The sequence below is a fragment of the Lissotriton vulgaris genome, chromosome 3_1 (genome assembly GCF_964263255.1).
Source record: "Lissotriton vulgaris chromosome 3_1, aLisVul1.2, whole genome shotgun sequence".
In the NCBI taxonomy this organism is placed as follows: Eukaryota; Metazoa; Chordata; class Amphibia; order Caudata; family Salamandridae; genus Lissotriton; species Lissotriton vulgaris.
Genome location: NC_141689.1, coordinates 829,032,998 through 829,049,734, shown reverse-complemented (window position 1 = coordinate 829,049,734; position 16,737 = coordinate 829,032,998). Strand labels below are relative to the sequence as shown.

At 41.3% G+C, this 16,737-nt stretch overlaps 1 protein-coding gene across 6 annotated transcripts in view; it reads right to left on the bottom strand.

Moving 5' to 3' along the window:
• The window catches only part of SEMA4D (semaphorin 4D), a 1,027,601-nt gene that overhangs the window by 307,896 nt on the left and 702,968 nt on the right, over window positions 1–16,737 (bottom strand). For all 6 annotated transcript variants that reach the window (XM_086961137.1, XM_086961138.1, XM_086961132.1 and 3 more), the window contains exon 14: window positions 13,503–13,618. In XM_086961137.1, the coding sequence (XP_086817263.1) occupies window positions 13,503–13,618 (116 nt within the window). The remainder of the gene's footprint in view (window positions 1–13,502; window positions 13,619–16,737) is intronic.

Genomic DNA, 16,737 nt, shown 5'->3' with positions numbered 1-16,737 from the left:
AATGAGGATTGAGGCAAAACCAGTATGGAAAGCTGTAGGAATGACAGAGGACCTTTGGCCAAAAAGCAGCAATTCTGCACCTCCGTCTAGGAGCATGATTTCTTATTCCAAGCATTTAAGCTCAAGGCATTTGAATAGAAGGCAGTAGGCAATATGCTAATTGCACCTGGTGAGGACTGTTCGAAATTGAGAAACGTTTGTCCCGTTAGAGTGCAGTGATGAAATGTATCCAAGGACTTGGAAAAATAAAGGTGAAAAAGTGCTTACAGCTATCGAAAAGGGTGGCTCTCTGTCAGACAGGAAAGAAGTCAGCCAGTTAATCACAGCAAAGGTGGAGTACAAGGTGGGAAATGAGCTGCTGAACTAAGCTATAAAGGGATGTTATAGAATGTGCAGATCTGCAATTGGCCTTTTAACCCTTTCGATGCTGATGACGAGCTCAGCTCGTCATCACCCACGGGTGTCGTGTGCTGATGACGAGCTGAGCTCGTCATGGTGCCACTAAAATGGCATTTTCCAGCACAGGGGGGGGGAAACGCCCAGCAGCCATGTGGTTAAGTAGCTGGATAATAATGGCATGCTTTATCATGAGGGGAGTATCCATAACTTTACTGATCCATTCAACATCGGTTTTAGAGTTTCTTCAAACTGGATGGACGCCTCTCACATGCAGTGAATACAACCTGGGCTCTTTCTGCATTTATGAACAGGATAACCCACCACACTTGTGCTGTAAAGGTTTGAAAACATTTTATGATCTCTGAAATACTTGCCCCTCACAAAGTCCTTGCAATTTTCAAGGCGAATGCTTATTGCTGCACCCTGTATGAAAAAAACATCCAAGGTGGTCCTTTACCACAAAGGTGTTCTGCAAAACTGAAAAATCACTGCTGAACAATTCTTCCGAATGACGTCCATTAGATGGTCCTATCAAATCAGTAGTGGCAATTCCTTCTGGGTGCGTGCCTAAAACAGTAGTCATGGAGTAGAAAATCATTTTTCCATTAGAAAAATAATACTTAACACAGGTTTGGTTCAGTTAGCACAACCAGGCCGGGTTAGGCCATATTACTCAAAGTGCAGGTTTAAATGTCGTGGTGAAGCATTTCTTTTTATTAGCTTTTCAGAAAACCATTGACATTCGATTGCAGCCAATCTCTCTGTATGGGCAAAAGTATAATTTTTAGCTTCCTTAGCCAAGGAGATGCATTTGAAAGAGTTTGAAGGATGATCTGCTAGTTCTTCATTTCTATGATCAATGTTGTGAACGTGCTGAACAGTCCATTGTATTAAGTTTAATTTCTAATGTTAGTCTATTGAAAATTCATGTGCAATTAGGTGTTTGACATTAATCATTCGATTGGTTTGCTGTGCGAATAACATTTTAGTACTACTCTGAGCTGCCCAGGCTTGGTAGTTTAGTCTGCCCTGTTCCCATGATGCACTGGGCCAGGGACAGACTGATTTGCATATAGCCAGGTTCTGAGCTGGGATGGGGCAGTGAGATAAATAACGGTGATGGATCAAGCCCTGATCTTTGGACTGGGTAAGAGTGGTCTGCTTAATTCAGACACTCTGTTCATCACCACCCCCTTTTCTAAATCGTTTTTGGCCACTATAGGTGTGGCAGGGTATACTCAGACATGAGTCCCTTTCTCACTGCTCCATCAGGATTCAAGCAAGCCGGGCCAAAGACGGCTGAAATGCTAGAAACCGGTCCCCGGTAGCTTGTCTTCTTTCTGGTGAAGAATTGGCTTGGTAGTTTAGTCTGCCCTGTTCCCATGATGCACTGGGCCAGGGACAGACTGATTTTCATATAGCCAGGTTCTGAGCTGGGATGGGGCAGTGAGATAAATAACGGTGATGGATCAAGCCCTGATCTTTGGACTGGGTAAGAGTGGTCTGCTTAATTCAGACACTCTGTTCATCACTACCCCCTTTTCTAAACAGTAAACCAGCAGGGCTCAGAAGTCTAATCACTTGCTGATCAGCCTTCACTGGTTTCCATTAAAGGCTTAGACTATGCATGAAAATTACAGCATTGGAAACAAGGATCTACACCTGGCTCAACCTTACAGTCTGAAACATCAAGCTTATCCTTAAAGGGAGATTTTAGAATATCAGCAACAGCATCAGGCTAAATATAAAGATTTGCTGGAGTAAAAAAATCAAATGCCTCATGCAATCTTTTTCTAATCCTGGTAGAAACAAGAATTATCTATAGCGGAGAGTGGAACTCTCCTGGAATATTGCACTTCGGACCTCCGCTTCTAGTCTTCCAGAAGGCAATCAACTCCCATGAACTCTCACCAGGTATGTCCAGTTATCAAATTCGCTTCAACAGAAAACATTCTCTCACCGCATACTTCAGCTTCATTACGGTTTAATCTCTTGACCTACAGAAAATGCTGTGCTTCTCATGAGGTGATAGGCTTGTGGAAAAAAAATTCCGAAAAAATAAAAACTCACTGTGAACTTACATTTAAAGTCTTATTTATTCATATTTTCATCAGCTATTGACACATTGTAACGTTTCCAGTTACATAAGTGACCACAGCTGTGTTAAGAATTGTAGCGCAGGCCATCAATATCGGCAACATCCTTAATTAACATTCACTTCATAAAAAACCTTGTGAGATCCTGTGCCTCAAATGAGTGTCAATTATGAAGTACAAGTCAAAGCAGTAATGCCACCGATTGTATTAACAAACAGGTCATGATGGAGCCTTAATATGCAGTCACAGAAAGCTGAAAAGCCGCTCCTGTGTTCTTATGCCTGCTTATGACAGTAGGCCCGGCATCTTGTGCCCCAGAACGGACTGTTCCGATTGGAACAGGGTCAAGACTGATTTGCATATAGCTGGGTCCAAACTGAGGTGACATGGTGTGCAAAATAACGATGGATTGGGATTCGGCCCAGAGTAATTACCAGAGGCTGAGATTAATTCAAGCATTCCTTCCATTACTTTTTTGTATACTATAGTTTGTCGCCCTACGTAGGACGGGTATGCCCAGACGTGGGTCATGTGCACACTACACTGTCAGTGAAACAAAGCTGTACTTGGCTGAAGAGACCATAACTAGGGCAAAACCGGTCCTGGGTTGCTTGTGTTTCGGTTCAAGGAAGACCTAGCTTTGCAGTTAAGCTGGACTGTTCCGACGAGAGCAGGGTCAAGACTGGTTTGCATATAGCTGGGTCCAAACTGAAGCAACATGGAGTTAAAATGAAGATGGATTGGGATGCGGCCCCAAGTAATTACTTGGGGTTGAGATTAATTCAAGCATTCATACCATCACTTTTTTGTATACTCCGGAACCGTACAACACACTCATCTACACACTGCAAAGGGTGTTAAATGCATTCAACAGTGACAATTGAGAAAAGCATTCAATAAAAAATTTGAAGGAATTTATTTAGAATTTATAGGGCGTACAGCTAACCCGAAGGGTTTCCTGGCGCAGTTGACAGGCACACAAAAGTTAACAATGGTGTAAAAAGTTGCAGACTACAGGCATGGTACTGCAACAGAGCAAATGAGTAGATTAAGTGGGCGTAGTAGTGAATCCTTTATCAATACCCAAGATCTTTGTTGGAACATTCTTAGTTTTCAGATAAAGGGTTAAAGTGTTCTAGTCTAATCATATATAGTTCTTTCAGCAGGGCTGTAACATAACACAAAAGTGGATCAAATGAACGTGGCACTCCCTATGACACTAAAAGGTACATTTTGGAGCATCGCTTTCCCCGTCTCGGAATGCAGTTTAAGTTTCACTTGAACAAAGGGCCTTTAGCTCACCTACCAGTCTAGCAGATGTAATGCCTAAGAGGAATGCAGTTTGAAGGTAACCAACTAAATTTGATGTATTCTGCCGTCCTCTGGGGTTTCCAAGGAGTAGGGTGGCGAGCAGAGAGCACAACAATACCGCCTTTCAAAGACAATGAGGAGTCAGAGGAGCTTGCATCTCTGGAACTATTTCCTTTTGCAACAGTAAACGCAACAAACCGCATCTGTCACTTTCGTGAGTTATTGGCTATCAACAGACAAAACACCACAACGTCTAACAGCAAAGAAACAAGGGAACAGCTATCGAATTGGCCATTTTACGAACGAAGCATCTACCATCACAATCACCCTTCCAATACTCCACACATGGCACTTTTTCCGACGTCATTGGATGTTTGTAAATAATGTTACAGGCAATCCTAAAAGAACAGCATGAAATTAAACAAATTCTGTTGGAAACAAATGCAGTTTGTAAAATCATTCTGATGCGGCATTTCGGGAAGAATGTCAGAGCAAAGTTAACTATTAAACACATTTTCAGTTTTCATACCTAGTGAAAGACATGCAATTTGCCACACAGATCACACTATATGAGCACAATTAAAATGGCTACAAGTCTTAAAATTGATCCAGCTTGGACTAAGCTTTTATACCGCAAAACAATTGCACACAAATTATGATTTCTACTGAATAATAAAAAAAACCAATAAAAATAAATTCCAGAGTGCAAACCTGCATTCTTAAGCAGGCAAGTGTCGAAACAATCAGGGTCTAGACGCAGGATTTGCAATCAACAACATCATGAAGGGAAATGTAGAACTCCCATTTATAAGAGCTATGCTGTGAATTGTTATGATTTGAGTTTTTTGTTTCATAGTGCCAGACTGGTAGCTTGGTGAATATCTGTACAGAAGAACATCCCATGATCCTCCAGCAGTAATAATTACATTACGGCCCCAATCAAATGCTTTTAAAAAGTGAATCTCAAGCCCTGGGGAGCCAATAATAAGAGACTTTTCACCAGTGCTTTTCAATTACACCTACAGGAGTAGCAGTATTATTAGCATGACCGATCAACTGATTGGAACACAGCCATAAGGCTTTCTATATTTACAATTCCTCCAAGGTGGGAACACTATTGGGGCCTGCTCTTTTAAGAAGGACCAGGGATCGTATTTAGAATTGCTCATCCCAAAATGCTCACTAAGTAGGGTCGTTTTCGGTCTCAAAGAGTAATAGTTTCATCTTTCCATAGCATGCATCTCAAACTAGAGAGTTCTACCTAAAGTTTTCTTCTTCCTTTTTAACTTGCAATGGCACATGTACGCTTGAACAGATGTGCTGTTCCTGACTGGCTTGTAATAGACCAGATTCTGAAAGCAGAGATGGAATCGATTATAGATTTTTTGGAGTGTGAGACACTAAACCTGTATCTAGATCAGTGAATGAAATTGGAGCCAGAGGGTAGTCTCCTTAGTGCAATTGATAAATCAAACCTTTAGAGGTGTATACTTCACAACATTGTTAGGACTCCTCCGAAGAATTTTGGATTTGTGTGTCCTTTGATGTGGGTTGAAGTGCCTTTCGGTGAGAAGCATGCTATTCCAGAATCCAAACAGGATTAAGTGGGAATTAGTAAAGGGAAAATTAATGAATTAGAGCAAGGCGGATAGTTAAAGAGAGACAAGACGTTAGAGAGGCAAAGAGCGAGAGAGAAGCAGTAGAAGTGTGGGGCCAGAGGGAAGAGGAAAAAGTGAGACTGGTAGACCCAGTAGGAGAACAGGCGATATCAGAGAGGGTGTGAGAGGAGAGGGGGAAAAAAGACTGATAAACGGATCCGTAAGAGGTATGAAGAGCTAAATCAATGCAGTAACCAGAAGTTTTAAGGCATGACATGAAATGTTTAATGGGCTAGCATATTCATGGAAGGACTGTTCTACTCTGCTAGGTGAAAATAGAAACAGGTATCCATATTGAGGCAGGCATTCAATATTCGTTCAAATAGAAAAAGCAAAGGATTTATTAAATGAATGAAACACTTTCCATGAAAGGCCGTATCCTAAACTACAAAAGCATCATATTTCAAGGAAAGCCTGCCAAATAAAAACTTCTGGTTAAGAATGTAAGATAATGTAAGTTAAATATTGAGGCAAAGAAGAACAAAGGAGGGGGAGGGAGTGGAGCCCCTCTTCCTCAAATTGAGGTAAATCATAAATATTGAGGCACGTCTGTGCTGAAAACAAACTGAAAGACTATGAGTCACACTGAAAAAATGTTAATTTGGGAGGAGACATTAGGGGAGCAATCCACTCGCCACTCGGGTGTTGAGTAAACATAGAAAGCAATTAAGAATAGCACTCTTGAAACACCAAATACATTTTGTCAAACCATTACTGAAATAGGCGCAATAGAGGGGGAGGTACATATATCTAAAAGAGCATGATATATCATGCATGTTAATTGCTTTTCAAGCTAAACAGAAGCATTCTCTTAGTAAAAACTACGTGGGCTATTGAATAAAAATATATACATCATTTTTTTACATACAAAATAAACAAATGTAAAATACTTTCCCAGTGTAATTACTCAGTACTAGAAGTATTAAATAGATTTGCATTAATTAGCCATGCTGTTATATGTCACATAACTGAGAGAGTAGTATGAAAACATTTGACTGTTGTCTTACATATCCTTAAACCAACATCCGTGCTATGCTCAGGAGCGTAATGAACAGCATGCTTCTATAAACCTAGTCACTTACAATGTCACACCCTTTGCATTATTCAAATGCTTATCAACAGCTAAATACCTCCCTACTACAGTTCTTCCCTATTAAATGATTTATTATCCTAACAATTCCATCTTGTAGACCACTCCTTATTCGTTAGTATGCTGTTAAAAACCCATTCTGGGGAGGGGCGTGGCTTGAACGCCGCACAAGATGGCGGCTTAACACCGGAGCTCCGCAAGTCGACCACAGGAGCCGGCGACTATCTCCATGTTCACTGCACCTTCGTGAACACAATTGCTGTTTTTGAACATCGGAATGTGAGCTGTACAAGAAGAACCGAGCAGTTCTTCTCTACTCCGTCGGAATGCGCATCTCCAGTAAGTGACGCTCTTCACCTCTCCGACGACCGCCATTATCTGCACCTGCCGCGCGCTTCCTTCACAGCGAGCGCCGCTTCCATACCTCAGCATATGCAACGCGGTTGCTGTTTACACGGACCATTTGCCTTGAAAACGCCCTTTTCTACTTCAATTCTTGCGGTCTATGCCTTCACTTGCTGGTTTTTGGGAAAATTCCTTTCAGCTTTTATTTGCCATTTTTCGTCGATGTTTCCTCATGTCAGATAATGACTGTCTCCACATAACATGATGGCGCGCTACTCTGCATAACGCTCTTTGAGCATTTCTAGTTACATTCAGCGTCTTCTTGTCAAGGTCTCTGACAGGTGGTGATAATTTATTTTAACGGAACTCTTTTCGCTGTATTTGAGGAAAGGTTACGTGTCTATTCATTACTCAACTTATCTATTTGCTTGCAATTCATCATTTTTTCGTGCAACAAATACTAGCTCTTTTAGAGCTTTCCACTGTAAAAGGCACCTTTGCTTCCTATTTACAACGTTTTTCTCATAACATTTTGTGGTGACTTGTACTCACTTCCCCTACCATATATGGGGAAGCTTCGTACCCTCAAGCTTACAGCATCAAAAAACAAACCTCAACTTTCCTCAGACTCTGACTCTACAACACCAATTATGGATGACCCCACTTCTCTCAAACCTAACGCTACTCACGGCGCAATTCCTAAAAATACTTCAACCAGTAAGCTTTTACAACCTGGTTCAACGAAGCGTTTGAAAAAAGATCCTCCATCTCCAGGCTCTTCATCACAATCTGCTTCAATGGATCTTATTCTGGAAGAACTACGGGCACTTAAACCCTTCATGGCCGAAACCACTAAAACCTTACAATTTCTCCACGACAAGTGGTCTACGTTGGAATCAAGGGTTCTTTTGGTGGAACAATCGACAGAGACTCTTCATACCTCATGTGCAAAAATCTCGCTCTTGGAAAAAGATGTCTCTCTTCTGAAGCGACAGGCGGAGGAGTTGGAAAATCGCAACCGAAGAAACAATCTACGCCTTTATAATCTTCCGGAACATTCAGAGGGGTCTAATCCAACAGTCTTCTTTCAAACCTTTTTACCAAAAATCTTAGACCTTCCTGCTTCCACCTCTCTAAATATTCAACGTGCCCACAGGCTTGGCCCGAAAGTTTCTGACAAACCTCGCGGTGTCATCATGTTGTTCCTTCAATACACGGATCTCCTCCAAGTACTTTCTGCAGTAAAGGCTAAAAAACAAGTTATGTGGGAGGGCCGCAGGTTATACCTTTCTCAAGATGTTGCCAAGATCACAGCCGACCGTCGGAAACAATTCCTGGATTTGAGACCTCGTTTGAGAACCCTTGGCGCCAGATATGGGCTACTACATCCGTGCCTCTTCAAGGTCACATACAAAGAAAGAACAACTACATTTGAAGATCCACTCGTCCTTGAAGAGTTCCTGCGTCGTCATGAAGCTGAAAGCATGGACACTGCAAGACCCGTCTGATCACTTGATCTGTTTTGTCTGTTTTTGACATGTTTCCTCATTGTTTCTGATTCCTATGTCTGACTGACTACCCTCCATCCCTGCCTATCTCGTCCCCTTCGTCATATATTCTCATGTTACTCCTTATTACTTTATCATGTGTATTTTAATGTTTTCTTCTCCTTTTTTTTTACCTCATTACAGATCCTTTTCCCGTGTTTCTTCATCCCGGTGTATCCGTATTTCCTCCCACTTCGTTCCTTCGCTGGTTCCTCAGGTGTTCGACGATGTGAGTCTTCGTTGTTGATGTCGTCCTCTTCTGGCGTCGTCATCCCTCAGTCCTTTCTTGATCTCTCTTTATCTGTTATGCTATTACTTTTCTACACGCTTTGTTCTCTATTCTCAGCTGTTTTCTTTCTCTATCCCCTTATTCATAGCTTTCTCTTCTATCTCTTTCCTCCACTTTCTTTCCTCTTTACTCTCTATCTCTTCCACCTCTTGTTCCTTACATGCTTATTACTGTTATCTTTCTTTTCATATTCACTTTTCAATATATCTACTTTCACACCTTCCTATAGTCTCACCTTTTCTCTCTATCTCTCTTATACATCTGTTTTTACAATCTTACTACTTCTCTCAACCTTTCTTAAAATGCTTTTCTACTCCATTTTTTCTTTTCTCTTATATCATTCTCATGCTAATGTACATTCCGAGTAGTCACCTGGAATGTTAAGGGGTTAAATAACCCCATTAAACGTCAACGGGTTTTAACACATTTAACCAGACTTAAGGCAGATGTAGCCCTCCTTCAAGAATCCCACCTTACAGATTTAGAGGCTACTAAACTTAAGCGATGTTGGGTGGGTCACGTTTTTTATTCACCTGCTATAGGTAAGAAAAATGGTACAGTTATACTTTGTCATAAAAAGTTAAATGTTTCAATTGTATCTCAAGAATGCGACGCTGATGGTCGTTGGGTAATTGTTAATCTCCTTATAGATAAAATACCTCTAGTTATTTTCAATGTTTATGCTCCTACTGGTGTTGATAAATTGTTCTGGCCTGCTATTTCGGACAAACTTGTTACTCTCAATGACCAATACGTTATTCTTGGCGGTGACTGCAACCAAGTTTATGACCCCTTTATTGATAGAAATTCAAAAGTTAAATTTGTTCCTTCCAAAATGCATACCCAGTTTATCTCCTCTCTACAGAATAATGCATTAGTTGACATTTGGAGGCTTTGTAACCCAGACCTCAGAGAATACACTTTCTATTCCCCTACTCATCACTCCCAATCACGTATTGATTACCTTTTTCTCAGCAAACCATTAGCACAACTTGCCATTCATTCAGACATAGGCTCCATTCTAATTTCAGACCACGCTCCCGTTTTTGTGGACATTGACCTTATCCCCTACTCCCCTCATTCAGGCCGTTGGAGATTTAACAATTCTTTACTCCTTGATTCTAATTTTTGTACCCAATTTAAGAAATTTTCTAATGAATTTGTTACATTTAACCACCTTCCTGAATCTCCCTTTGTTATGATTTGGGACTCGTTTAAGGCAGCTGCACGAGGTTTTATTATTAATTTTGTTTCCCAGAAGAAAAAACAATCAATCTCTAAGTCAACTCAACTTTTAGATAAAATTAAGAAATTGGAATACGCTTACTATAATTCAAACTCTGAATCTTCTCTTCGTGAATTAATTTCAGCCAAACTGGATTTCAATAAATATACCACCAACGCCGCCTCTAACTCTCTTCTGAAATGCAACTCCCGCTACTACGGCGGACAGAACAAGATGGGCAAACTCCTGGCTAATTATCTTAAGATACGTAAAGAACGTACAAAAATTGACTCCTTACAAGGCCCAAATGGCGTTTCTTTCTTTAAAGATAAAGACATACTAGCTCAATTTGTTTCCTTTTACCAAAATCTTTACACTCCCGAATCCACTCCCGACCCTCATGACCTTCTTACATACTTTCAAAACATTCCTCCTCCAGAATCTTCTCATCTTGACCTTCATTCATTAGAATTGGACATTACCCCTTCGGAAATCTCTCATGCGATCTCTATTCTCCGTCGTGGTAAAGCACCAGGACCCGATGGTTTTACCATTGAGTTCTATAATCACTTCTCCTCCCTTCTTCTCCCGAAATTACATTTGCTATTCCAATCTTTTGCGACATCTGGATCCTCTCAAGGTACTTTCCAAGAAGCATTGATTTGTTTAATACCTAAACCCGATAAAGATCACACCCTTTGTAAAAATTATCGTCCAATATCACTAGTAAACACTGATTATAAAATTTTTGCCAAAATTATAGCTCTCCGATTAGACCCCTTACTTCCAGAACTTATAGGCCCTGAACAGTCTGGATTCGTTAAGGGTCGCCTATCTTCAGATAATTCTCGTGTCTTCTTTAATATTTTGAGTAAAGCTCCCTCCCTTTCTTCCCCCCTTGCTGCTATCTCCTTAGACGCTGAAAAAGCATTCGATAGAATAGGTTGGGACTTTATGTTCCAAGCTCTCCAATGGTTTGGCTTCCCCCCTAAATTCATATCTCTGATATCTTTACTATATTCTAGCCCCCATGCTTCAATCTTTGCAAATGGTATGATTTCCGACTACTTTCCTCTCCGAAGAGGGGTACGTCAAGGATGCCCCCTATCCCCTCTTTTGTTTATTATAGCCTTAGAACCCTTTTTATCTAAGATTAGACTCGATGACACGATTACTGGTTTTCAATATGGTCCTCAAAAACAAGCTAAATTATCTGTTTACGCTGATGACATTTTATTTTATTGCTCAGACCCTCAAACAACTCTCCCTTCCTTCCTTCGTCAAGTTTCTTCTTTTTCCACCGTTTCAGGTTATCGTCTTAACACGGATAAATGTGAAATTTTACCTTTAAACCCCATATGTCAAAAACATCTCTTTGACTCTTCTGGCTTTTCTTGGCAACCCACGAAGATTAAATATTTAGGTATCTGGTTTGCCCCCCGTATTCCGGATACTCTTAAATTTAATTTCGAGTCTCTCTCTAACAAAATCAATACATCAATAACTCGTTGGAATCCTCTATTCCTTTCTTGGTGGGGCCGATTAGACTCCATCAAAATGATGCTAGCACCCCTAGTCCTCTATTCTATCTCCATGATTCCCATCCGTATTCCAGATCATTTCTTCAAATCGATAGACTCCCTTCTATTAAAATTTTTGTGGAAAGGCAAAAAATCTCGGATAGCTCTTTCTTCCCTGAAAAAACATAAATCCCTTGGTGGTGTCAAGTTCCCCCACTTTAAATCATATCACAACGCATTTTCTTTAAAACAAGCTATGAGATGGCTCTCTTCGGATCTTCCTCGCATTCCCCCCTTATGGCTCACATTAGAATCTTCTCTACTCCATCCTTATGAATTTCAAGAAGTTCTATCCTTTACCTCTAAGTTGTCATCCTTATGTTCCCCCATCATCTCTCACTCTTGCTCTCTTCTACGTCCATATTTATTATCCACTTACCCATCTGCCTCCTCCACCCACACCCAGCCTATCTGGCATAATAAATCCCTCAAAATCCGTAACCGTTCCTTCTATTGGAAATCCTGGCACTCCCTTGGTCTAAAATGGGTCTCACAGCTTCTCTCAGACAATCAGCCTCTTTCTTTTCATGATTTACAAACACAATTCTCATTACCTTCCTCATCCCGTAAACAATATTTATCACTGCTTCCATCCCTTACACAATATCTTTCTTCGCTCCCGACCTCTAACTCCATCCCTACCACACATCTTTCGATTTCTAATAATATTGATCAATCTCTTTCTGCTTCATTTATTTATAAATCTCTACAGCTCTCTGCTGATCGTACAAAATCTAAGATTGAGTTGGCTTGGGAAAAAGATTTATCTCACACATGGTCCCTTATTTTATGGGACAAAATCTGGTCTAAGATTCATAGTACATCTAGAGCTGCAAATACCACACAAACCTTATTCTTTATTTATAATCGTATATTATTTACTCCATTACTCCTGTCATCCTTTTCCCCAGACATTTCATCTACTTGTTGGTCCTGCCCATCCCTTTCGGCTGATTTGAAACACATGCTATTTGAATGTCCTCCTATACTACATTTCTGGCACTTAGTTTGGTCCCAATTACAGAAGATTTTCAATTTTACAGTTTCATTCTCCATTTCACACATTTTCTTAGGTTCCCTCTCCCATTTTTACAGACTCCCATCACAACCACAAATTACTTGACCTTTGCATAGCTATCGCTTTCCACCATATTACATCACACTGGAAACAAGCTAATGATGTTTCTTTTACTGCCTGGTGGAACGCAGTTTGCTTTAATCACAGACTTGACACTAATTTTGTCTCTCCTATTTCCTTAGCAATCAAACGTGATCTCTTATGGCTTCCCCTCACTGACTATCTATCCAAAGTGGCTAGGCCTCCTCCGTCATTTCCGATACGCAACGTTGAAGTTTGTAAACCACCATGAATGCATTACCTTATTCGATTATTATGTTGTCTATTACAACTACTGTTTTACTATATTATATATATACTTTCATAATTTAAGATATTTTCTCATCCCCCTATGTTCCTCATATTCATTACCTATTTTATATTTTATGCATAAGTTTTCCTTAACTAATTTTGCTAATTTGTAAGATTGGTTTAATGTTTCTCATAACTCTTGATTGTTTCTTCATTTTCTGTCCTTGTTTCTTTATATTCCAATAAACTTCAAACTTAAAAAAAAAAACCCATTCTGGCATGTAAACTAATCTAAAGCATAATTCTGATGTTTATACTGTAATGTCTTTACAGAAAATCACATGTGGGGTTGAAAAAAACTTATAAAATAAGAAGCACATAACCTTTTCTACAGGTTTAACAAAACAATTCTAAAATTCCGATATGATGGTGCAGTCTACCAGCTCTAATTAACAGGATACATCTTCACCAACTGCACCACACCGTTGGGCTTTTACAGATGGCCATAGGTTTATCTAGTCAAACGGTTAGATTGGTTGTTTGCAGTGATTGGTAGTTTCCAGGACGAGAAGGACCACAAATGCAATTCTTACCTTTTTAGACGAAAGAATCAATGTCTGGACTGGTTCAGAATTTGCAAACAGCTTGATTTCTTCAATGATGAACATTTCATTGGCGTAATTAACAGCTTTGTGAAGGGTTCCTTTATCTGAAAATGGCAGTTACAAGTAGCTTTATCAGAGGTTTATTATAAAGCCTGCAACCTGCTGTGGTGATGTAAATACTTAAACTATATTATAGATGTCTAGTTTTGTAAATATGGTACATATTATGAAGCAATTTTGTTAATTGAACATACTTTGTGTATCTAACTTGCGTGAATATATTCTCTAACATTGTCAAGGAGAATAATCTAAAGTTAAAAAGTAATCACAGTGTACACCTTAATAAAATATAACCCTCATTACCTTAGACTAAACTCTTGCTACAAAATAATGCCAGACTTAACATGGATAACTAATAATTAAAAAAAACAGAGGTTCCGCGGGGGGGAAAAAGCTGTACTTCATGCAACCTTTCCAGATGTATGTGATGCAGTAAATGAATATATGTTCAATACAGAATAATGTGTTTAATATAATGTATTGCATACAATAGAGCACACAACTTTGTGGAGAAGATGCCTGTAATGAAGTGCTTGTGTGAATGAACAAATTAAAAAAACACAAGGAAAATTAAAATAAAAAGGAAAAGAAAAATGAAGGGAAAGAGAAAACTGTTAACAAAGTTTAAATATGAATATGCTACTTACCAGTATGCATCTGTTCTTGGCATGTAGGGCTGCTAACATTCATATCTTAGCATTAGATCGCCACCTAGTGTTGGGTCCGGATGATCGCACATTGTTGTCCTGGAAGAGTCTTCGAAGTATCCTGAGATGGGTGGCTCCTCCCCTGGACTACAGTGCGCATGGGCATCGGCTCCATCCCCAGATTGTTTTTCGCCATTGTGGCAGAGGATGGAGTGAAAAGTGTAAAGGATGTCCATGCTAATGATTGAATACAATGGTATATCTGCAGCTGCGACAGGCACCGGGGAGGAGGGTGGGCGATATGAATGTTAGCAGCCCTACATGCCAAGAACAGATGCATACTGGTAAGTAGCATATTCAGTTCGAGGCATGTGGGCTGCTAAATTCATATCTTAGCATAGAATACATAGCAGTCCCTCCATTAGCGGCGGTTGCCTGTGCCAGCTGCAGAAACCTGAAAAAGTGTTTTGAGAACAGCCTGTCCTACAGCCGCTTGCTGTTTGGAATGTACATCAACACAGTAATGTTTTGTAAAGGTATGTGGTGTAATCCACGTGGCTGCTCTGCAAATGTCCTCTAGAGGAATGTTACCTAGGAAAGCCATGGATGCCCCCAACTTGCGTGTGGAGTGTGCCTTTGGGGGTATTGTTAAAGTGCGCTTGGCTTTTTGATAGCAGATTTGAATGCACTTAACAATCCATCTGGCTATTCCAGCTTTGGAGATCGGGTTGCCTTTGTGTTGTGGTGAGAAGGCAACAAAGAGTTGTTTCGTCTTCCTAAAGTGTTGTGTCCTGTCTATGTAGTACATCAGTGCCCTCCGCACGTCTAGCGTATGGAGCATTCTTTCCGCCACTGTTTGTGGGTTCTGGAAGAATGCTGGCAAATCGATAGTTTGGTTGAGATGAAAGTGTGACACCACCTTTGGAAGGAATTTGGGGTTAGTACGTAGCACTACCCTATTTGGATGAATTTGAATGAAAGGCTCTTGTATTGTGAGTGCTTGCAGCTCACTAACACGCCTTAGTGACGTAATAGCAATTAGGAAAGCAACTTTCCACGTTAGGAATTGCAGTTCACACGAGTGCAGTGGCTCGAATGGTGGTCCCATCAGTCTGGTGAGGACCACATTGAGGTTCCAGACCGGAGCTGGCGGTGTTCTTGGGGGAATGACTCGCTTCAGACCTTCAAGAAACGCTTTAATGGCAGGCACCCTGAAGACCGAGAGATGCTGCCTATTTTGAAGGTAAGCTGCGATGGCGGATAGATGTATTCGAATAGAAGTGAACGCTAGTTTGCACTTATAAAGGTGTAACAGATAGCAAATGATGTTAGGGATAGATGCATCTAGCGGGTTTATGTCATTGTCCGCACAGTAAATGACAAAACGCTTCCATTTCGCGGCATAGCATGCTCGTGTTGAGGGCTTCCTCGCCTCCTTGATGATGTTCATGCATTCAGGAGGTAGGTTGAGGTATCCAAACTCTAAGATTTCAGGAGCCAGATCGCTAGGTTGAGCTGTTGCGGATCTGGATGCTGAATTTCTCCATGGTTCTGCGTCAGAAGTCTGGGCGTGAGGCGCAGTCTTTGATGCGGCACCACTGAGAGTTCGAGGAACGTGGTGTACCAGGCCTGGCGCGCCCACGTTGGAGCAACTAGGATGAGTGTCATCGAGTGTTGCCTTAGTTTTCTCACCACCAGTGGTATCAGAGGTGTCGGGGGAAAAGCGTAAGCAAATTTGCCTGACCAGTTCATCCATATCGCATTGCCCTGCGATTGGGGGTGTGGGAACCTGGCGGCGAAGCTTTGGCATTTTGCGTTTTCCCTTGTGGCGAACAGATCTATGTCTGGACGACCCCACCTTTGGAAGTACGGCTGGAGTACCGATGGATGTATCTCCCACTCGTGCATTTGATGGCTGTATCTGCTGAGCAGATCCGCCATCTGATTGTCCTTCCCTGGGAGGTGTTCTGCCATGAGGAAGATGTTCCTCTGAATGGCCCACTTCCACATGCTCTGAGCCAGGTGAGACAGCTGTGGCGAGTGGGTGCCCCCCTGCTTTTGGATGTAGTACATCGCGGTCATGTTGTCCGTCCGGACTAACACCACCTTGTTGCACAGATGTACAATGAAGGACTTGAGTGCCATGAAGATCGCCATCAGTTCTAGATAGTTGATGTGCATCTTCTGTTGCTGCGTCGTCCATAGCCCCTGCACCGTGTAAGTGAGCAGATGAGCTCCCCATCCCTGGAGGGATGCGTCCGTTGTCAGGATAACCTGTGGCACTGGCTCCTGGAACAGTCGGCCCTTGCAAAGGTTGTGTGGAGTCCACCAATGCAGAGAGGTGTATGCCCGACTGGTAACCAACACTAGGTCTGTTAATTGTCCCTGAGCCTGTGTCCACTGATTTGCTAAACACTCCTGGAGCGGGCGCATATGCAACCGTGCGTGAGGGACTATGAAGATGCAGGAGGCCATCATGCCTATCAACTGCATGAACACTCTTGCTGGAAGTGAGT